Source organism: Ursus americanus, chromosome 8 (assembly GCF_024610735.1).
Source record: "Ursus americanus isolate L20-20 chromosome 8, mUrsAme1.1.p, whole genome shotgun sequence".
Lineage (NCBI taxonomy): Eukaryota > Metazoa > Chordata > Mammalia > Carnivora > Ursidae > Ursus > Ursus americanus.
Genome location: NC_142134.1, coordinates 25,001,523 through 25,025,874, shown reverse-complemented (window position 1 = coordinate 25,025,874; position 24,352 = coordinate 25,001,523). Strand labels below are relative to the sequence as shown.

Below are 24,352 nucleotides of genomic sequence, written 5' to 3'. Positions count from 1 at the left end.
ATACAGAAATGCAAAGTTAAAGCATTATAAGAGGGGCCAAGATGCAGGCCAGGTGTGAAGTCTGTAATCAGAAATTATCTGATTATTATAAAAAGTCACTTTCACATGATGTCTACTTTAGATTTTCTAGTGTTTTCAAATACTAATGATATATTAGGGAATTTTTCCATAAGAATTGAAATAAGTTTTATCTGCCATAACCTAGTCAAAATATGTCAACATTGATACGTTTTCCTTAGGAGGGGAAAATCAGACTTAAGACGAAATTCTTGAATTGTGATTATGCTTTAATACTTGTGAGGACATGGTTACTCTCCCACAGCCAAATAAAGCATCAGACAGAATTATATAAAATTACAATCAAGAATTTATTTACGCTTTCATCTTTTTTAGAAATAAAAAGGCTTAAAAAACAAAAAAGTTGCAAAAATGATAAAATGTAATTTTGTTATATCCTAATCACTTAAGTGTGTCCTGTAAATTCCAAATAAGTAAAATATAAAAATATATTTTCAAATCTTTATAGAATGAAAAGAAAACCACATTAATCATTAAATACTCTTCAATTTCCTTTACTCCTCCCACAGATGAATTCACAAATATATAAAAACTGATGGACATTTACATTCTGAAGTACAGAGCTCCAACCGCCAAGTAGTTATACAGTTTATTTTGTTATGTGCACAGTAGGTATTTCATATTTACTTGCTATATGGAAAGCAGAGTACAGGCTCAATGGAGAATAATCATTAAACACTGATTAGTTTTAAGAACAATGCTGTTGTCAAAATGTACAATGGTACATATTTTTGGTAATTATGTACTTCTCTTTTACAGTAAAGAACAGCTTTCAGATATAAATCTTCCAGAGGCTATCTTTGAAGAGCTGTGAAGTCGATGTCATTTCAGATTTGATGAAAAATAATTTGTCAGTAACCTCCTCAAAAGCCAGGAGAGGTTCGTTTTCCTTTTTTTCCCTCCACGTGGTCAGTTTCTTTCTTCAGGAAGGTCCGATGTAGCAAGAAGATACATCTCACAAACCCTTACATAGGTTTGTGAACTGTCAACTAAAGACACCACCTCTGATGTGGATGGTTTCATTCAATCCATGTTCTACCAACTTTATATCTTCTAGGTCATCTTTTATGATGCTAATCAAGTGGCTAAGGCCTTCCTGTTGTTGTTTCAAATGCTAGAAGGAATTAAATAGATTAATGGATTAACCTATTAAACTGCAAGGTACCCACAGGAATAAGGACTTTTTTCACTATTTTCACTAGCAATACAGCACTTCACAGCTGCTCTAAACATAGTGCACATGCGTGTTTAAACAGTCCTGCTACATCTTTTGCTAACACATTTCTATGACCCACAGTAACATAATCAAATAATATCTTCAACAGAAATTTTACAGAAGATGAAGATTTTATATTAAAATACAATGCAAGAAGGTACCCGAATACAGAGGACTAGCAAAATAATCATTCTGTAAACTGAATTTTCATGTTTTGAAGTATCAAGTATGTAATAATGATAATGGTGATAACTACAACTGCTGACATTTTTAAGTATCCAGGTGTTAAGGGAGTTTTTGGAGCCTCACGGGTATTAAATAAGTTAACATTCTTTTAAGCGCCCTTTGGTGCTACAGACACAAAAACTTGAGATGCAGATAACAAACCCGCTCAAGGGCATAGACTAGGGGATGAGAGGTGAGTCAATCCCAAAACCATACGCTGCTTCTCGTTGTTTTAGGGAGGTGTTTATATGATTCCAGATTTTACTGCATAAACTCTTTAATATAGTTCTTTACCTCAATATGCTGAAATCTTTCTCAGCTAATTTTATTGTAGGTATTTACAACGGAATATAATCAAGTGTATGTATACCTAAGTTCCCAAGAGTCTAGCGGCCAAACGGGTCTTCAGCTGTATAAAATGACAATATCCATTCTAAGGCACATGGTTAGAACCGTCATCCACAGATCCAATTTTATCACCTAAAATCCTCAGGGCCGTGCCAACGGTCCCACCCAGTATGTTCTATAAAATTTACCATTTGGAGATCTTTGGATACAGTCAATGGTTATTTTTCATTAAATCAAACATTATTTATACTAAAGAAAATAAGCTAGAGCAGTACTTTCCAAATTTTTCAAACCAGATGAGCCTAAAAGTGGTTGGAGTGGTTTGGGCCACCCCAACCTCCACCCAGGTCCCCTGAGGGGACCCATAATTGGACATATTCCCAATTTACATGTGGCACACAGGCTGGGAATACAGGACATAGAGCAGTTCTTCTCAGACTTTAATGTACTGGCCTTAAATAAAATGCAGATTAAGTAGGTACAGAGTAAGGACTGAGGTTATGCATTTCTAATGACCTCTCAGGTGCTGCTGCTGCCGCCACTACCACCTGCCCATTGAATAGCAGGGTCTAGGGAACTCTGTGCCTCTACTAACTGAATTCATCTTTCATTATAAAATATACAACACATAGAAGTATCTGTTTCAACCAGTCTTAAAAGCATACAGTTCAGTAGCATTAAGTATATTCACACTATACAACACACTACAGTCTAACTTTAGAACTTTCATCTTCCCAAATAAATTCTGTACCTAATACTCTTTCCCCACTCCTCTCAGGCCCCTGGCAACTGCCATTCTGTGAATTATACTACGCTAGGTATACTATGTAAGTGGAATTATACAATATGTGTCCTTTTAAACTGGCTTATTTCACTTGGCATAACATTTTCAGGATTCATCCATGTTGTAGTGAGTGTCAGAATTTGCTTTGTTTTTAAGGCTGAATAATATTCCACAATGTATATATACTGTATTTAGTTTATTCATCTGCCTATGGACACTCGAGTTGCTTCCACATTTTGGCTACTGTGACTCATGCTAAGAATACAGATGTAGCAGCATCTGAGTCCCAGCGTTCGCTCACTTCTAGGTGTATGTCCAGAAGGAGAACTGCTTTCCACAGCAGCCGCACCCCTTTACATTGCCACCAGCAATGCACAAGGATTCTATTTTAGTCATATCCTTGTCAACACTTGTACGTTTATTTTTTGGGTAACAGCGAGCCTAATGGACGCGAAGTGAATTCCCCTCTTTAAAAGGTGCTACTGCACTTACCTGCTTGATTTCTCGTAACAGGTCTGCATCTATGTAGTACCTTTCCTCAGATTTGACTGCTCCAAAATGATTCTGCATCCTGATTTGGGACATCAGTTCATTTAGTCGGCCCTAAAAATAAGACCACATCAAATTACAACTGCTAACAACAGGGTTTTTGTTTATTTGTTTAAGATTTCTTTGAGAGACAGTGTGTGCACGTGTAGGGGGGTAGGGACAGAAGGAAAGGGAGAGAATCTCAAGTGGACTTCCCACTGAGCATGGAGCCTGCCACAGGGCTCAATTTCATGACCCTGAGATCATGACCTGAGCTGAAAATTTAAAGCTGGACACTTTACTGACTGAGTCACCCAGGTGCCCAGAGAGAATCTTCTTTTTTTTAAAGGATGGCTACTACTCTAATAAAGTCTATTTCTCCCTCTGTCCATTATATGAAACATTAACACAAGCCAAAAACATTAAGAGTCTACTTTAGAAAGAAGTTTTGATTAAAGAGAGCAAAATATTTAATAAAAACCAGTATACAAAACTCCTCTTTTTGAAGACGAGCAAATTCTAGCTTTCTGGTCTTAAAAATGCCTACCTTAAACTGGGTAGGCGCATTCAGCTCACACTGAATTGTATCTAGCTGAACTCGCAACTGCTCTTCATCAGCTTGGATGGCATACCCGCTCTTCCTCTGAATTTCCTGTTTGATTAGGACCTATATAAAGAAAACCCACCAACAATACCAATAGAATCATGACTCTCTTTTTAGTTATGCAAGTAATTTTATTACAGTCAGTTGTTGAAAGAAACCAGCTGAATAATATACTAACAATATAGTAGGAATTTTAACAGTTCAAGATCTGAATTAGGTCTGCCCATTTTTGTTTGGCGGCCTGCATTAGTATATTGATAGATGCCTCTGTTTTTAATGCCTGTGTAATTTTTCATGCATTAGTAACCAATAATTTATTGTTATTCCTCTTATTGAGGAGTATACATTTTGTTTGTAGTTTTGATATTATAAAAATACTGTAATAAACATTTCTATACATAGATTCACTGATATAGTGAATTCCCCCCCAAGAATGAAACTGCTGGGCTTAAAAGCATGTTTTCAGTCTAACAGAAGCTGCTAAATCGTTTCACAATTAATTTAGAATCATAAGCCACAGGAGAGTACTCTTTCCCCCACATTCCAATCAGCAATAAGTTGTGTAAATTTTCCCCAAACTGATGAGTATAAATGGAGCCCACATTCTTTATCTGCACTTCCCTAAAAGTTAAAGGAGCATATTTTAATGGTGAAGAACTACTTTGCATTTGTTCTTCTGTGAACGGCCTTTACACATTCTTTACCCGTATTTCAGTTGTTTTTTTTGGTCAAAATTAAAGGATCTCTTTGTATAATATGAATAATCAGTGCCGTTTGCAAATGCAGTTTTCTTTTCCTGATCTGTCACATGACTATTGACAAATGGCTTCTGGTATCTTTTGCTACACAAAGTTTTCTAATTATGTAGCCAATTTTGTTTTATAGTTCCCGGCTTTCTGGCCAAAAATCTCTCCACTCCCTAGGGCTGCGCATGTAGCTTCATACGTTTCTTAGAGTTAAATCTCTTTAATCCACCTATTTTTGTCTATGGTAAAATACAGCAGTCCATTTCCCCCCCAAACAGCCAGTTACTCTGGCATTACTTATTAAATAAACCAACGGAACTGAGATACCATCACTTGTCATACTAAATAAAAGTTAAGACATACTAGCACCTATTTCTGGATTCTTTATTCTGTTCTATTATCTTTATTGTCCAATTCTATGCCAACCCTACACTGATTTGTTACAGAACCTTTACAATAGGTTCTAAAATCTGACGCGTTCCTTCACTGTTTTGTTCCCGCAAAAGCTATTCTCAAAGCGCTTATCCTCCTTCATGAACTGAAAGATTTTAATCAAGTCTTTAAAAGTTGTATTTTTAACTTTATAAAATGAATAAATCTCATCTAAGAATATGATTTATGTCTATTTGTAAAGACTTTATTTCCCATTTTTTACTTCCCTCATAAATTTATTCCTAAGTATTTAACAATTTTTTTCATCATAGTAAATGGAAGATTTTCCTATTTCCACTAATAGTATAAAGGAATGCTGGTTTTTGTACATTTATCTTGTATCTAGCCATCTTCCATATTCTATGTTTTTTTTTTCCTTGAGTTTTCTACATACACAATCATGTCATTAGCAAAAAGGTAATCTTTTCCAGTGTTTGTTACTTACTTATTACCTATTCGTTATGTTTATGAAAACCTCCAAGATAACACTGAATAATAATATTGGGTGTTACTTTCTGAAATGTGATTTTAGTGCTTTGCTTCTTTGAATTGTGGTAACAGTCTATCATATTTTTTTCTTTAATGTGTTGATCATGATAAATTATATACTGATAGATTTCCTTATAAAAAACCAACCCTGCATTCCTGAAATAAACCTTACTTAGTCACAGTATATTCCTATAGGATTTGATAAATAGTTTGAATCTTTCTGCTTCTATTGCATTTAAAACTACTGCACTTCTGGTTTTGGTCAGATTTATTGAGGTATAATCCATATGTAACAAAATCCATCCATTTTAGGTGTACAGTTACTATGAATTGTGATAAAGTCATGTTACCATCGCCACAATCAAGATACGGAATGTTTTCATTTACTCCTTGTAGTCACTCCTCTCCCCTGACTACCTGCCCCTAGCAACTATGGATCTGTTATCTGTCTCTAAGTTTTGCTTTTTGCATAACATCATAAAAATAGAACCATGTCATACGTAGCCTTTAAATCTGGCTGCTTTCACTTAGCATAATTTGTATCTCTAGTCATCAGAAGTATCTGTTAATAGATTTTTATTTTGGGGTACCAAAAACAGAGATGTAAAATAGTGCAGCTGCTTTGGAAAACAGTTTTTAGCAGTTCTTCAAAAAGTTAAACAGAGTCACCATGTGATCAAGCAATTCCAATCCTAGGTTTATGTACCCAAGAAAAATGAAAGCACACACCCACACAAACATCCCTACACAAATGTTAATAGCAATATTCATAATAACCAAACAGGGGAAACAACCAAAATGTTTTATCACTTGATGAACAGATTAAAAATGTGGTATATTCATATAATGGAATATTATTCGGCAATAAAAAGGTATTATTACATGCTACAACACAGATGTACCTTGAAAACACTATGCTACATGAAAGAAGCCAGTCACAAAAGACCACATCTCATGATTCCATTTATATGAAGGGTCCAGAATAGGCACATCCATAGAGACAGAAAATGGTTGTCTAGGGCTTGGGGGGTTTGGGATGAACTGGGGAGTGACCACTAATAGGGATGGAGTTTCTTTTTAGGGCAATGAAAATGTTCAAAAATTGATTGTGGCAATATTGCACAGACTAATTATACTAAAAACCACTGAACTGTATACTTTAAATGGGTGTATTGTATGGCTGGTGAATTTTATCTCAAAGTGATTTTAAAAAATGGGGAGATGGTCTATGTATTCTTCCTTTTGTCTACAGTAACAACTTTGGAATTAGCTCTTTAGTGGTTAGACAAAGTTCAGCAAGTAAACTATCTGGCCTTGGTATTTTTTTATGGTTGATATTTAGTAAGTTTCTGAATTGTTCCTATAGTATTTGTCTATTTAAGATTTTTGTGTCTCTGCAGGTAATTTTTTAGCAAAATTGAAATCAGCAAAATTATGCTATTTTCTCCAGCTCCCAAATTTGTTGCCCTGAATTGCATGCAGTATTTTCTCATTCTGTTTTGTGTTATCTATAGTAATGTTTCCTTTCTCACTACTAATTTTTCTTTTCCTTCTTCACACTCCTAAGATATTTAGCTATTTTAAAAGATCTTTTCAAAGAAACAGCTTTCAATTTATTTTCTGTACTATAATTAATTTTCTTGTGTCACTCATTTCCTATCTTTATTTCTCTCTTACTGGCTTCTCTTGATAGTCTTTCTAACTTCGTGAGTACTAGGTTCCTTATTTTTTACATTTGTATTTTAAAAAAGAAGGCTTAAAGGCTATAAATTTTACTCTGCCTCCAGCTCTTGCTGTATTCTGTTGGTTCTGATAGGTAATGTTTCTGTCTTCATAACAGTATTTATAATTTCAATTTTTGTTGCTATTCATGCTTTTATTCCCTTTTGTTACTTTTGAAGTTCTATTGTTGTTTTTCATCCTGCTGTTTTCATTAATGGTTATACTCCCTTTTCTAGCACTGAAAATCAAGTATTTTTTTTCTACTACTTCTATGAAAACTAGATGTTAGTGATCTGATACAGGCTTTCTTTGCACCAAGATGATTTATCTCTTCACTGCTTCTACCCTCTCAGTTAAGATGTGAATTTTAGAATATATTTACTTTATTCACCCACTCCTGTGAGACCTCTCGTCCATCTTCTAAGTTTTACTGAGAAAGTTTGGTACTTTCAGTTTCAGATTACTTCCTTTCAGTGTGTTTTTCTCTAGTCCAAAAAAATCTCTATTAAGCACTGTCACACAGTCTTAAAAATGTTCAAAAAAATTTTCCAAATTACTACCTGTAAAGTTCTATGGGAAAGGTCCATGAGTTTCCTCTTATATTGTGCAATTTTGGCCATAGTTGTAGTTTGATTCTTCTGTAATTCACTAATATCTTCAGATATGATCTGTTTTTTAAAAAAAGGTTTTGAAGGTTAAGTACAGACATCACAAATATTTATCAGGTTTATCTATATGCAAAGTCTGAGTCTAAAATGAGATAGATTCATCTCTCAAAATATAAATTCTTTAAATCTGCTTTATATTTCTTCCCCTTTAAGCATCTAAAAATAAAGTACCATTCAAAGGTTAAGAGCTCTAGGAAATTTAGTGATGAGGCGAAGTGTACAGAAAAATAAAACAAAATTCCTTATTTCTGAAGTATATGAGTAATATTAACAACCAGCCCATGAGTGGGAAAATAGCTATAAAGTGACATCCAGAAGTGGCCTTAATAGAAAATTAAATCTACTTCTGGAAAGTATAGTATAGTCCAGTATTAACTGTTGCAGAATACTTGAGAGGGAGTGATCAGAGTGGAGGGGAAAAGGAAGGATAGTAATCATACAACCAAATACATTTTTATGCCTCTGCATCTTGGATTTGCTCTTTGCCTGGCCTGAAATCATACTGTTCTGCCTTATGCAGTCCTAACCTTACAGATGGGATTTAAATCTGATTTCATTAAAGCTACCCAACCTGAATTAATCCCATAGTTGTTCCTATCATAATTAATCATTCTGTGGCACTGGCTTATATTAAGAGGTTATAAGAAAGAGGGTAAGAAGATTATGCAAGACGTATTTTAGTATGTCCACCTGGACATGTCACCTTTTAAGGAAACTTTCCAGTGACAGGTCATGCTGAAGAAACAAAAGTAGGTAGCCATGTTTTACACTATGTAATCTACGCACTTCTCCCACCCCTGTTTTGAAAAGCTGGCACGCTTCCAGACACAAAAGAATATAGTGGTCTAGAAACCAGCAATAACTAAGAAAAAAAAAAAAAAGAGAGAGATTACCATTCAGTATTTATTCACAAACACTAAACCAATCTAGGAATTAACCCAAGAAAGAATGTACAAGGTTTTTAAATAAAGTATTTAAAACTGTTTCAAAGGACAGTACCTCAATGAATAAAGACCTCGATGAGTAAAAGAAACCTAACATGTTCATGATGGACTACTAAGATTCAATTCTCTACAAATATGTTTAATGCAATTCCAACTAAAATTCTAGTATATTGACAAACTGATTCTAAGACAGTTATAGAACAGTAAAGATCCATAAAGATGCAACAACTCTGAAACAAAGAAAAATCAGAGATTCACTCTACCACACACTGAAATAAGAGAAAAAAGCCAGAGTAAAAAAAAAAAAAAAAAAGTGTAACTGATTAAAGATATGTATTTATATTTATATTTACATATGGAGACCAGACTGGATAAATGCTTTGATAAATCACTGGGGAAAAATAACATTGGATGTTATTTATGGATGACACCAGAAAATCTGACCCACCAGAGAAAAATAAAGGTGGGTTCATACCACTTATTGTGCAAACTTGAACTCCATGAGGATAGAAGACCCAGATATGGAAGGTTAAACCCTAAAATATTAGGGGGGGAAAATGCAGGAGACCCTCAGACCTTGGGGTAAAGAATGATTTGAGCAAATTCCCAAGAAGAAAACAGGGCAAGATACTAGTGGCTATTATTAAAGTTTTCTGTTCACCTAAGGACACTCTGCAGAGCTGGCAGAGAGATAAGAAAGTAGGAGACATCTGAATATAATCAGATTAGAGATTAAAATCCAGAGTAATGGTGAACTTCTGAAATTCAGTAAAGAAAAGTCAAGTGCAACAGAAAAACTAGCCAAAGGTAGGAAAAATTCTGATTTTGGACAAGATGGACTTAAGTATATGCCACTCTATCTCTCCTTTTGAATATAGCTATAAAACTTGAAAAGAATGCACAGGCAACTATCTGAGGACTCTGAAAAATAAATAGTGGCAAGAGGATTGGGGAAGAAGACCTGAATTTGAAATACCACTGAACTAGTGGTGAGTTACCACTGTCCCCCACCTCTGGCATACCCCACTCTGGTTTCAACAAAGCCCAAAACTGAGGAGCAAGCATCATGCTGACAGCTCCAAGAAAAGCCTGTATGAGCACTGATGTAGGAGATACACTGTAATATCCGGAGAAGGTTTCCTCAACTCCAGTACTATAACAGTCCTTCCTCATCCACGAGGGATGTTTTACAACCCCCAATGGGTACCTGAACCCATGGAGAGTACCAAGCCCTGTATTTACTATGTGTTTTCCTATACATACAGACATACATATGATAAAGCCTCATTTATAAGTTAGGTGCATTAAGAAATTAACAATAAAATAGACCAAGTATACTGTAATAAAAATTACATGAATGTGGTCTCTCAAAGTATCTTACTGTACTCACCATTGTTCTTATGATGATGGGAGACGATAAAATGCCTACCCAATAAGATGAAGCGAAGTAAGTGACATAGACATTGTGATATAGCGTTAGGCTACTATTGTCCTTCTGATGATTCATCAGAAGATCATCTTCCAGATAGTGGTTGACCGCGAGTAACTGAAACCACTTAAAGTGAAGCCATGGATAAGGGGGGGGGGGGGACTACTGTATTAATTTGGGCCAGATAATTGTTGCAGAGGCACCGTTCTGTACACACGAGGATGTTTATCAGCATCCTTGCCTCTACTCAATAGACAGCACTCCCCCGTTCTATCAACCAAACAAGTCCCCAGACATTGCCAAATGTGCCCTGGGGACAAAACACCACCCCCACGCCCACTGAGAAATGCCCTACGGCAATCAAAAGAAAATTGTTGAAATGACAGTAGATTAAAAACAGAATGCTAAAAAGTGTCCAAAAAAACCAAAAGAAGGCAGAAAAGAGGAAACAACAGATCTTCAAAATACATGAAGCAAAACTGACAGAACTGAAAGGAGAAAAAGACAAATCCACAGCTGTAGCTGGAGACTCCCAATTCTCCTCTCAAAATAGAACTAGTAAACGGAAAAATCAACAAGAATAAAGAACAATCTACCAACCAGATCTCACTGACACTATAGAAAACTCCACCCAAGAACAGCATCATCCACATTCTTTTCAAAGGCATGTGGGTTAAAACCTAAAAGAATTGAAATCATACAAAATTCTCTGACCATAACAGAATCAGACTAGAAATCAACAAGAGAGTAAAAGGAAAATCTCCAAACAAGTGGAAATGAAACATACTTCTAAATAATCTATTAGTCAAAAAAATCCAACAGACAGAACTCTCAAGTGAAATTAGAAAATATTTTGAAGATGAAAATATGACATTATCAAAATTTGTGGGATTTAGTTAAAGCAGTGCTTAGAAGGAAATTATTAGCATTAAATGCTATATTAGGAAAAAAAAAAAAGTCTTAATAACCTAAGCTGCTACCTAAATTTAGGAACCAGAATAAGAGAAAAATAAACCCAAAGAAAGCAGAATAAAGAAAATGGTTAAAAACAGAAATGAAATTATAAACAGAGTACTACAGAAAAATTGAGACCAAAAACTTGGTTCTTTGACAAGATCAACAAAATTGACAAACCTCTAGTAAGACTAACAAAAATAGAGGTAATAGCTTCTTTGGTCTTAGTTTGAAGAACTTTGGTCATACCCAATTTATAAAACTGTAGCAACACATTTTAAAAATGAGGCTGATAAATCGAACGTGTCCAGCCCAAGATAATGAAGGCTCTGCAAATCATGTTACCTGAAAAACCATGCTTAAGTTTACAGAGAAGAGAATAAAAACGAAGCAAAGATTATGATGTTCAAGTATCTGTAGTGCTATCATAGGAATCCGCACAGTGATCACCTACAAATCAATGCCAAGAAAATGGGTGTAAATTATACCCAAGGCAGATAGTGGATCAATGTAAGCAAGAGAATTTATGTCAATTAGAGTTAGCTGACAATGAAATGGGTTGCTTCATAAAGCAGTGAGCTTTTCACTATTCAGTCTGAATGAATATGTTATCAGGAATTCCACATATGACAATTTGGAGGGAACCTTCAAGAACCTTCAAGTATTTGATTACAAAGTCAATAAGATATTAGGGAGATTTAAGCATTCAGTAATTAAAGTGTGCTTCATTAATCTATAATTATACTGTGCCAACAAAAAGCATCACCAACTGTAGCCTTCATTTTGGTAAGGCCTCATAAATAAAGTGTTGAATTAAGAAAATAACATGCGAGAGGCTGCTGGGAAGATGGCAGAGTAGGAGAACCCTGGGCTCACCTCTTGACACGTGGCTGCCCAGAGAACACCCACATCGGCATAAATAACCCAGAAAGCAACCCGAAAACTGGCAGAACAGACTCCACAGCCTGACGTAGACAAGAGGCCAGAGCGAAGCAGATCCACTCCCTGATTGCTCTTGGCAAGATCCTATCAAAGCAGCGCCAAAAGCCTGGCAGTGTGCGCGCAGCCCAGAGAAGGGTCAGCATCACTCCAAAGAGAGTCCTGCTCCAGGGAGAAGGGAACATAACCACACACCAGTGTGTGACCCCAGCAGTGGGCTGGGGGCAGGCAGCTGGTCTGACGGCAGGCCCCACCCACCAACAAAAGCTTCTCAGGGGACAACACAGGGAAAGTGCCCTGCAGTTTGGTGCTACTACATCTCTGGCAAACACCCGGTCTGACTCAACTCAAGACCAAGGCAGCCCCAGATGGGCCCACTAACAACACAGAGACCAGACTCCGCCCACAACAGGCAGAGAGCCATTGCAGACTGGACTGAAGGCAAACACAGCTCCATCACAACGGTAGGACACCCCTGTAGCAACACACATAGGAGACACCCCTGAAAAAGCACTATTTTCTGGTGAAAAGGAGACACTGCACTGCAGGACCTCTTCATAAAGCTACTACTTTCAAGTGCGGGAGACGTAGCTGACTTTCCTACCACATAGAAACACACACAATAGACAAAATGAGGAGACAGAGGAATATGTCCCAAATGAAAGAGTGGAACAAAATGAGAGCAAGAGACCTAAACAAAATGGAGATAAGTAATGTGTCTGATAACGAATTTAAAGTAATGCTCATAAATACTCGCTAGAATTGAGAAAGGAATGCAGGAGCTCCATGATACCCTCCGCCAAGAGACAGGATGTGTAAAAAAGAACCTATTAGAGATATTGGACTCACTAAATGGAAATAGACCACCTGGAATAAATAGCAAACGAGGAAGGATAAGAACAGATCAGCCACCTGGAAGACAGAGTAATGGAAAGTAATCAAGCTGAGCAGATGAAAGGGGGAAAAATACCCAAAACAAGAAAAGCCCCAGGGAACTCAGCGACAGTATCAAGCATAACAGTCACATGATAGGGATCCCAGAGGGAGAAGAGTGAGAAAAGGGGGCAGATTTGTCTGAAGAAATAATAGCTGAAAACTTCCTGAATCTGGGGAAGGAAAGAAATCCAGATCCAGGAGGCACAGAGAGCCCCAACACCACCAACCCAAAGAGTTGCAACCAGACACAAAGTAAATAAGATGGCCAAAAGCAGTGATAGAGAATTTTAAAAGCTGCCAGAGAAAGGAAAGTAGTTACATACAAGGGAAATCCCATACAGCTATCACTGGGTTTTTCAGCAGAAACTGTAGGCCAGAAGAGAGCGGCATGATAAATTCCAAGTGCTAAAAGGAAAAAATCTACAGCCAAGAATACTCTATCCAGCAAGGCTTTCATTCAGAATAGGAGGAGAGAGAGAGTTTCCCAGAAAAACAAAAGTTAAAAGCAAAACCAGCCACATCCCCATGATACATGAGGCCATCGGCCTGGGGTTCCCAAATTTACAGGCCAGCTGCCTCCTGCCTGAGTGAGCATGCACAGCCTGCCACCTGCTCAATGCCAAGTCAACACACCTTCAGCTCAGATTGACAAGGACTCAAACTGACACTCTTCCCCTCAAATTCCAGCCCTTGTGCTCGTTTGTGCACAAAAGTGGGCATAATTATAAAAGCAGAATGAAACAATCTAAATAGTGACACTAATTCTGTGGAATATATAATGGATAAAAGGACTGTGCTAGGCTGAGAACATCTCCAACAAGCACATCGAAGGACAATACATACAGCATGATGGTCAGTAAAAGAAACAAACCCAGGAAAAATAAGATGAAAACAGAAAGGGGACAAACCGTAAGAGACTTTTTATGTAGTCTTCTTGTTATAGGAAACAAACTGAGTGTTGCTGGAGGGGCAGTGGGGGGGGGATGGGGTAACTCAGTGACGAGCATTAAGGAGGGCACTTGATGGAATGAGCACTGGGTGTTATATTCCACTGGTAAATCACTGAACTCTACCTCTGAAACTAATAATACACTATATGTTAATTAACTGAATTTAAATTAAAAAAGGAACCCCCCCAAAATAATAATAATAATATACATTCCCTGGCTGGAAATGGAAATAAAAGCCTAATAGCAATGCTAAGCAACAATTCTAAATTCTTTGTTAAAATATACCAAATCAGATTTACATGATTTTGGAGGCTCTGTATTAAGTAGTTGCACAAAACTGTAGTTGTTTATTTGCGGCATACACTATATTGTTTCCCTCTAAGACACAACAGTAATCCACACGGTAAAAAGAAGTGTCTGTAATTTCTTTTACTATTCCCAGAGGCAGAGAATGAAGCTAAATGCTTACATCTAATCTGGTCTGATGCTGCTTAGTCATCTGATCTTGAACCTTCAGTCTTCGAAGAAGTTCTTTGAAACCCACCATGGGTACAGGAATTAACCTGAAGAAATCCAAGTGGTCAATTATCAGACCTTAAGCCTTTTACTATTATTACAAAGTACAAGAAATTAGGGTTTTCTTAATAACATTCATGTAATTTCACAATAAATTTCTAGGGTTCACAGGCAGATCAATGACAATGAAATCAACAATGTTAAATCACAGATTTTATTCAAACTTCTTATTTTACAAATGAAATAAAGTTCAGTCAAAAATCATATTTTTAAAGGCAAGTATAATTAGGGAAGTGATATTCAGATTTCGAGGTTTTTGCCATACTAGCATGGCCTTATCAGTCAACTTTTTTTTTTTTTTTTAAGTAGGCTCCCATGCCCAACGTGGGGCTTGAACTTGTGACCCTGAGATCAAGAGTTCCATGCTCTCCGGACTGAACCAGCCAGGGGTCAACATTCTTTAGCAAATATTAGTTCTTATATGAAAATAAGATGAAGGTACACTTACTTCTCAGAATCAGGGTTATCCACCTTGGCTTGTTCCCAGATAATAGGATCAACACCTACCAAAAGAAGAAATATTTTTTCTGAAAAAAACTATTCCCCATTTTTATAATATCTGTATGGGAAAGGCATTCCTAAAGTAAGATTAAAAAAAAAAAAAATCCAGCAGCTGTAATGAAAAATGACTGTTCAATACGACCACTACAAAAATGAAAATTTTTGTAGGATAAACCTAAAAAAAATTATAGACTGAAAGAAAACACCTACAACCTACAGAATAGATTAACCTCCAGAATATAGAAATAGTTCCTATAAATCAGAAAGGAAGACAAAAACACCTAATAGAAAATAGGTAAAGGACATGAAATGTTAATTCATAAAAGATACAAACATAGCTAATAAACATATAAAAAGATGCTCAACTGATGAGAAATCAGGGAAATGCTAATGAAAGTATGTGATTTTTTGCAATCAGAATGGCAAAATTAAAGACTGTTAATCTCATTGCTGGCAAAAACAGATCAAAATGAGAAATTAAAAAAGAAAAATATGAGAAAACACATTCCTGTTACAACGCGTACAACTTTGGAGAGCAATTTGGCAGTATCCAACAATACATAAAATATACATAATCCTGACTTAAAAATTTCATTACCAGAGATCTATTCTAAAATACATATCCACATGTTCTAAGACATATTTACAAGGATGTTTAATTGTGCATAGTTTATAATAATGAGAAAGTGGAAATGATATTGAAATTAAGTGAAGGTACATCCATGCTATTCCATGTAGATTTTTAAAAAGAATATTTACTTTCATGTACTGATATGGGATGGGAAGCGCTAAGAAATACTACAACTGAAAAGGCGAGTTGCCAAAAATGTACAGTGCAGAATCTTTTTAAGGATTTCCATGTACATATGCTACATTAAAATCACAGATAGAGGACTAATAGAGTATAATAAATTATTAGTAGTAGCTATTTCTGTGAAAAGGAGATAAAGAGGATCTGTAATACAGTCAATCTAGTTATGCCATCCACAGTCTTTTTTGGTGAGAACACATTTATTTAGGTTTTACTTGAATACTCCGCACAAGTTAGAAAGAAAGAAAAATATTAAAAGTGAATTACCTTTGGGTAGATGGTTTATGGATTATTTTTCTTTAGTTTGTCATTGCCCTTTCTAACAAGCATATTGGCTACAGAATAAAAAAGCTAAGTGAAGTAATACAATGAAAACATTCAAAACTTTGTCCCAAATTAGCAGACATGATAGACACTGGTTTTATTAATAACCACTAATACCTCCCAAAATAGAGGAAGCATATATATTTCTAAATCTTTCATTTCCTCAACTCTGTGACTAAAAACATACCAGCAGGAGGATTCTGTAACAGCTGTTTGATTTGTGCAGGAGAAAGTTCCGTTCTAGTCATAGAAAGGGTCACACCAAGTTGCTGCAACTGTGTTTTTATATTAGTTTGTTCAAAATGGGCATATAGTGTTGTAGCTGGAACTCTTCTTGAAGTACCATTTGGAGAACGCTCAACAACATAAATGACAACTTCTGTCCTGGGGGAAAAATAACCAAGTTATAAAACAGCACACAACTCATAGCTACAACTCCATATCAGTACAGCAGGTGATTTTAGAAAGGTGCTAGCTGAATTCAGAAATCACTGTTTTAGAAGAGATAATAGTATTTTCTCAAATCCTGGAAAATAAGGAACCCTTACTTAATGTTATGTTCACTTGTTAATCAACTTAAATGATAAAGTTAAAATGAGACAGACATATATTTGTAAAAGGTTTGCTTTGCTGCAAAGTCCTATGTAAATGTTACAATCTTTTCCAGAATTGAGAAGTACTTTGGAGATTCTGTTGAAGCTTATCTGATCTCAGTTATTGCATCTTACTAGCAATAATTCTTCTAACCCAACATATCCCAAAGTAGATGTTTTTGCCACTAAGTATGAACATTATACAGAAGACATAAGTAAATGAGTCATATTTATCCATGAATGAGCATGAATAGTAATCAGTTAAAACTTTCCAGTAACACCTTTGTGGCCTTTGATTTGCACACACAGCCATGATTAACGTTTCTTCCTGTTTCTGAATGAAAAAAATCTAAGGAATTATTAGCACCCAGTAAGTTAAGAACTCCAAGATTAAGGCGCGCCTGGGTGGCTCAGTCGGTTAAATGTCTGACTCCTGATTTCGGTTCAGATCATGATCTCACAGTTGTGAGATCAAACCCCGCATCTGGTCTCCACAGTCGGTGTGGAGCCTGCAAGATTCTCTCTCCCTACTCTCTCTGCCCCTCCTGCCTCAGATAGATATAGATAGACAGACAGATATAAAATAACTCCAAGATTAAGAAAAAAGCTTTTAAACAAATGTTATTATAAATACTGAATAACCACTAGCTGAGTAACAACATTCTGCTTTAAGATTTAATTTGTGCTTTATCAACAAAAATGCTGTTGGATCACTCTCTTTGGACCAAGGCACACAGAAGTATATATAGTATATTTAATGTATACTTACTGATCATCTGGCAATGTTTTAATACCCTCTACATTTACAGTAAGGGTCTGGTTTCCTCCCAAAACTTTATGCAATGATTCTACCAACTGCTGTTGCTGGCTTCGAACATCTGTTTCTTTTTTGTTGAAAACTAAAACCACTAGCCCATCTTCATCTTTATTATTGGGCATACAACTATATCCTACTGCCTGTAGAATGACAAAATAAACAATATCAAAACTATGTACAGATTTTACATCAGATGTTTAATATTAATGTTAAATATCTGCTAAAACAGGGAAAACAGCTTAATGTCTGCTGATGAAGGAAATAATTATTTTTCCCATGACTCTGTGCCCTAGGTCATCACACAAGTATAAAAAGAAGCTATTACCCAAGAATAATATAAACTTACAGTGAAATTAAAATTTCCTCTTCAACAGAGTAACCAAATAGCCTTCTCCTCTAAAAAACTTTGATATTCATTATTGTTGGGTGTTTCTGAACTCTGATGAAACAATTATGCATGTCATAAAAATGACTGCAAAGTCATGGACCGAGACCTAATTTATTTTCCTATATTGACTTACAGAATCTTAAACTAAGTTTTAGATATACAAAGATATGATTTATCATACTTTCTTTCTAAATATAAGTATTTTTAAAGTAGACTAACACTGTCAAACTTACAATACTACAAACTTACAAATTATAAAAGAATGTCTACATCATTGTATGATTTCATGTAATACAAAACTTTATGAAGCATGTTAGTTTTTAACATAATATTAAATATGACAAATTATACCTAAGGAATTAATGAATTACTCTTTTAGATAGAAGCCTTTTCTTTTGTCACCATTTATAATGCAACATTATAAAAAACATTATAAAAAAGATTTATTTATGGGGAGGCAGGGGAGACAGAGAGAATCTCCAGCAGACTCCCCCCTGAGCAAAGAGCCCTATGCAGGGCTGGATCCCATGACCTGAGCCAAAATCAAGAGTCTGATTGCTTAACTAATTGAGCCACCCAGGAGCCCCACAATCCAACTTTTAAAAAAGAAATTTAAATTCATTCTAGACTAGTTCTCATTTTACCATATGTATGTTATGTATCAACTTAAAAAAAAGTTATATTCAACCAAGGTCCACTGTATAGCTCTTAAGTTAGTAAACAAAAGTATTAAAATTTCAACTACATACACTTAAAAATTCTTTTTGTTAGAGTGATGAGACAGATAAGCTAGTCACTTTATTGTTGTTTAACCATGTTGAGAAGGGTCTGATCCTCAGCCTTGCAGCTCCAAACACAGACTTACATACATATTGATTGGAGACTGATACAGGCAACAAAAAGCAGGGCTTTTTTTTTTTTTTGCCACTGAAAAGTGGCTGGGGTACCTAGGTGGCTTAGTTGGTTGAGCGTCTGACTCTTGGTTTTGGCTCAGGTCAGTATCTTAGGGTTGTGGGATAAAGCCCCAAATCAGGCTCCACAGTCCTTTGTAGAATCTGCTTGGGATTCTCTCTCTCCCTCTGCGCCACCCCCCCCCCCCCCACCGCTGCTCACATGTGTGCTCTCTAAAAAATTTTAAATATGTCTTTAAAAAAAAGTGGCTTAAGTATAAACTGGATTGCAATACATAAGTTATGAAAAATACGCCATCAAGTAGACCTAAATATTCTCACTGGCTGATGAAACAATCTCTGGGAAGTCAAATTCAACTGAGAAGGTTGTTTGGTAGGCATGGCATCAGAAAGAAAAGGATCGTACTATTTTAATGGCTTTGGCATCCAGCTGTAACAGTGACAACAGAATTATACAAGCCCAACAGAACATATACCCTGTCTGCTGGCTACGGTGTACATTCCCGGACGATGTTAGATGGCATCACTAAATTCTAGTTTTGGGTCTCCACGTTACAGGTATCAAGCACACCACTCTTCTTCTGTTAACATTTTTTCCTCAGTTTTAAATTACATTTTGATCATTCCTTCCTTCATTCATACTCTGGTCACCTTCAATCACATATATGTAAGAAATCACTTCAATTTAATAATGTCTATATCTTTAAAACAAAAGTATAATTGTACCATATTCAAGGAGTACTAAGACCAAGCAATTGTTTTCTTCGTATTATTTTAATCCAAATATCACATTCTTTCTTACACACTCTCTTCAAGTGAGGATCAAAAGAAATACTAATACCTTAAATCGGCAAAAGGGATTTTCTTGTGTGAATTCCACTGGTGGAATGTTATTGTTGAAATATCCTTTTCCTGTTCCCCAAAAGGCCTGCAGCTGATTCCATTTTGCTAAAATAGCATCCCTCTCATCTCCCAACAGCGTTGGAGCAGAAAGAGCACTTGCAGTATTTATCAGTTGGTTGGACTGTGTAGGAGCTTGTGTGGGCTGACTGAAGAGACCACCTAATGCTAGAAATGTACCCCATAATTAGTATTTCAAAAGAAAAAAAGAAAAAAAAAATCAATTCAGATCCTAGGTATGGCAGGCAGAATAATGCCCCTTCCCCTTCAACGTCCACATACTAATCCCCAGAACCTGTAAATATGTTACTTTACATAGCAGAAGAAACTCTGTAGATCTGATGAAATTAAGAGATTGAGTTCAGACTTCCTGGATTATCACTAAGTGGGCTCAACACAATCATAAAGGTCCTGAAGAGAGAAGGGGGAGGTCAGAGTCAAAGTGAGATGTGAAGATGAAGGAAGGGGCTACAAGCTAGGAAATGCAGAGAGAGACTGACAGCTGGATAAGGCCAGGGAATGGATTCACCCTTAGAGCCTCAAGAAGTAACACAGCCCTGCCAACACTTGATATTAGCCCAGTGAAACCCATTTCTGACTTTCTGATCTCCAGAACTATGAGATAATAAATTCGTATTAATACACTAAGTCTGTGCTACTTTGTTACGGCAACATTAGGGAACTGATATACTAGGACAATCCTTATAATGTTACTTTTCTAACCTTTATTGCTATTATATGTGTATAATAAATACAAATCGGAGGACACAAAGTAAGCAAAAAGAATCATTATATCAGTGTTTTATCAATAACAAATTAATCACTTTTCCTTCCCTTACTACAAAGAAATATATAGTAAAAAGAATAACAAATGATTTTTGTTTACTTTACTTCTCTGTGCTACAATTTCTCCAACAGAAAGGGTAAAGTTGTTAGATCAGATCAGTATCTCCAAAGTGGAAAGTAAGTATCCCCAGTACATGAAATTACAGCTGTCAGGCAATAGTTGAGTCACTAAATGGACTAATTCATGTAACAAAAAGTTACCTTTTAATTATCTGATAATATATTTTAAGTCTCAGTTCAGTGCTAGTCTGCCTTTAATGACTCAACACCTGTTGTTGTTGTTGTTTTTAAGATTTTATTTACTTGATAGAGAGAGACAGAGAGAGAGGGAACACAAGCAAGGGGAGTGTGAGAAGGAGAAGCAGACTTCCAGGTGAGCAGGGAGCCCAACGTGAGGCTCGATCCCAGGACCCTGGGATCATGACCCGAGCCAAAGGCAGAGCTTAACGGCTGAGCCACCCAGACGCCCCAAAACACCTGCTTATCTCACATTTTACCAAGGGAAAGAATGAGTCTAAGGCTTAGAGCTTAAGGCAAAAGAATTAGCTAGACTCTATTAACACTATTAAATTTTCTGTGTAGTTAATTTTAGTTATCCTGTGTTTATAGCAAATGATACTGGTTTTCCAGTTATAGCAGTAGTACAAATCTTAAGCTTTTAAAATAAATATGTAATGTTTAAAAGTAAACTGACAAGGGGCGCCTGGGTGGCACAGCGGTTAACCGTCTGCCTTCGGCTCAGGGCGTGATCCCGGCTTTATGGGATCGAGCCCCACGTCAGGCTCCTCCGCTATGAGCCTGCTTCTTCCTCTCCCACTCCCCCTGCTTGTGTTTCCTCTCTCGCTGGCTGTCTCTCTCTCTGTCGAATAAATAAAAATCTTAAAAAAAAAAAAATTAAAAAATAAATAAATAAATAAAAGTAAACTGACTTAAAATTCTTAATACAAATGGTATAGAGAGGAGAGAAAAATCATGAATATCAAAATGCTCTGAGTTTTAGGGCCACTATATTAGACGATATTTAAGTTTTCTTTCAGGTCTAAAGATTCTAAGTACCACAAGGTCACTGGGGCTGCTACAGGGCTAGAGAGGGTCTCTTGTTACCCTCCAGATGAACAGTATTAATTTCCAAATGGGCACATATAAAAATTGTAAAGAATTGGACTAGAAGCCAGAAGACTTGTATCCTGGTTATTATAAGCTCAATAAGCTATTTATTGTAGGGGTGCCTGGGTGTCTCAGTGGGTAAGCATCTGCCTTCAGCTCAGATCATGATCCCAGGGTCCTGGGATCGAGCCTCACGCTGGGCTCCCTGCTCAGCAGGGAGTCTCCTTCTCCCTCTCCTCCCATCCCTCTCCCCACTTGTTCTCTCTCTCTCAAATAAATAAAACTTTTAAAAAAATAAGCTATTTATTGTAGCATTGGCCAAGAAATTCCTAGGCTTTCTCTCTCCAACTTTTAAATGAGATAAACTATGATCTGTACTGATTTACATTTAGCTTCTTTTTTACACTTCAAACCAGATTACAGCCATACTAGTCTACTCAGTTCACCAGCTAGAAGGCATTGAGGAACTCAAATTACAAAACCCAATACACTCTTTTCAAACCTTACCATATTTGACTTCTCATAACTTTGTACTTTCTCAGGGCCCTCATGCTGTTGATTACTCCGTAGCTCCCAAGAAAATCTTCAAATTTCATTGAACATACATCTTCCTTGGAAAGCTCTTTTCCTTTACATTTCCTGACAATATATAGTCTCGCCTCCTTTTATATATCGCACATACATACATTCAGTCATTTGACAAATACTAATTGAGTATCCGCTACATGGCAGACATAGAGCTAAACACTAAGGACAGAGTGGTAAACAAACTGAGCACATCAAGCAAATAGTAACAACTGTGATCAGTTCCTCAGAGAAATACAGAAGCTATGAGAGTACTAAACCAGGGGGCTAATCAAGTCGGGGGCAGGAGGTCAAGAGAAGGCTGCGCCACTAGAAGTTCACTAATGCTTTGTAAAGGAAGCAGTCAGCCAGGCCATGATGTAGGGGCAGAGATGAACAGCATGTGCAAATCTCTGGTAAAAAGGAGAAGATGAACCAGTAGAAGCAATAAGGAGTACTAAACAATTAGGTAAGAAAAACAAAAGACCAGGTTATTGTTGAAGTTAAGGGCTCATATAGGCCAAAACCGACAATTTGATCATCAAAAAGAATAATGAATGCAACCAACTCAAGCACATTCAATTTATTAAAACTCTTGCGTTCAGAATTATATTTTTTTAAAGATAAAAAATTTTAAAAACCTCAATTCCTTGGACACCACTGGAAGTAAGTGGGCCACCAACAACTTCTTACAAAAACTGTCAATTAAAAAGAATTTAGCCTGCCTTTCCTATACAAATTATATTTCAGGGTGACTAAGCAATCTCGGGGGATGAATAAAAACTTCCTTTTACAGAAGAATTTTAGTGTGGAAGGGAGGGCAGAGTTAGAAAATCACCATTTTGCAACTCCTAATAATTTTCCAATGAAGACATACAAATGGCTAACAGACACATGAAAAAATGTTCAAAATCATTAGCCATCAGGGAAATTCAAATCAAAACCACACTAAGATACCACCTTACGCCAGTTAGAATGGCAAAAAATGACAAGGCAAGAAACAACAATTGTTGGAGAGGATGTGGAGAAAGGGGATCCCTCCTACATTGTTGGTGGGAATGCAAGCTGGTACAGCCAATCTGGAAAACAGTGTGGAGGTCCCTTAAAAAGTTAAAAATTGAGCTACCCTATGATCCAGCCATTTGCACTACTGGGTATTTACCCCAAAGATACAGATGTAGTGAAGAGAAGGGCCATATGCACCCCAATGTTCATAGCAGCATTGTCCACAATAGCTAAATCGTGGAAGGAGCCAAGATGCCCTTCAACAGATGACTGGATTAAGATTTGTGGTCCATATATACAATGGAATATTACTCAGCTATCAGAAAGAACAATTTCTCAACATTTGCTGCAACATGGACGGCACTGGAGGAGATAATGCTAAGTGAAATAAGTCAAGCAGAGAAAGACAATTACCATATGGTTTCTCTCATCTATGGAACATAAGAACTAGGAAGATCGGTAGGAAAAGAAGGGATAAACAAAGGGGGGGTAATCAGAAGGGGGAATGAACCATGAGAGACTATGGACTCTGAGAAACAAACTGAGGGCCTCAGAGGGGAGGGGGGTGGGGGAATGGAATAGGCTGGTGATGGGTGGTAAGGAGGGCACATATGTATGGTGCACTGGGTGTTATACGCAAATAATGAATCGTCGAACTTTACATCAAAATAAATAAATAAAAATTTAAAAAAATAAAAATAAAAAAAAAATAATTGATTGAAGCAATGATCATCAATGAATGAAACCATTAAGTTAAAGGCTGAAGATGAACTTTACAAGGCAGATTGGCTGTCACCCCCTGAACCCACTGATCAATCTTAGCATCACCAAAAGAGGGATACACCTTTTAATGTGATGCAGTATGAAGTACACTGCACAACTGGCAAAGTATCCATGCCATAAAGTCAAACGTGAACCTAATGAAGTACTTAAAGCTAACTTCATTTACCAGAAAAATGGGGGATAAAGTTAAATGATACTACAAGGAAACAAATCTAGAATTCACAGCTGGCCCAG

At 36.5% G+C, this 24,352-nt stretch overlaps 1 protein-coding gene across 2 annotated transcripts in view; it reads right to left on the bottom strand.

Annotated features, from left to right (window-relative positions):
* Positions 1 to 344: 344 nt before the first annotated feature.
* The window catches only part of NUP54 (nucleoporin 54), a 30,404-nt gene continuing 6,396 nt past the window's right edge, over positions 345 to 24,352 (bottom strand). For both annotated transcript variants that reach the window (XM_087864070.1, XM_045789943.2), the window contains 9 exons: positions 19,755 to 19,981; positions 17,567 to 17,754; positions 16,392 to 16,588; positions 15,017 to 15,071; positions 14,462 to 14,555; positions 7,733 to 7,840; positions 3,727 to 3,846; positions 3,144 to 3,254; positions 345 to 1,192 (listed from right to left, as the gene is read on the bottom strand). In XM_087864070.1, the coding sequence (XP_087720196.1) occupies positions 1,064 to 1,192; positions 3,144 to 3,254; positions 3,727 to 3,846; positions 7,733 to 7,840; positions 14,462 to 14,555; positions 15,017 to 15,071; positions 16,392 to 16,588; positions 17,567 to 17,754; positions 19,755 to 19,981 (1,229 nt within the window). In that variant the 3' untranslated portion in view covers positions 345 to 1,063. The remainder of the gene's footprint in view (positions 1,193 to 3,143; positions 3,255 to 3,726; positions 3,847 to 7,732; positions 7,841 to 14,461; positions 14,556 to 15,016; positions 15,072 to 16,391; positions 16,589 to 17,566; positions 17,755 to 19,754; positions 19,982 to 24,352) is intronic.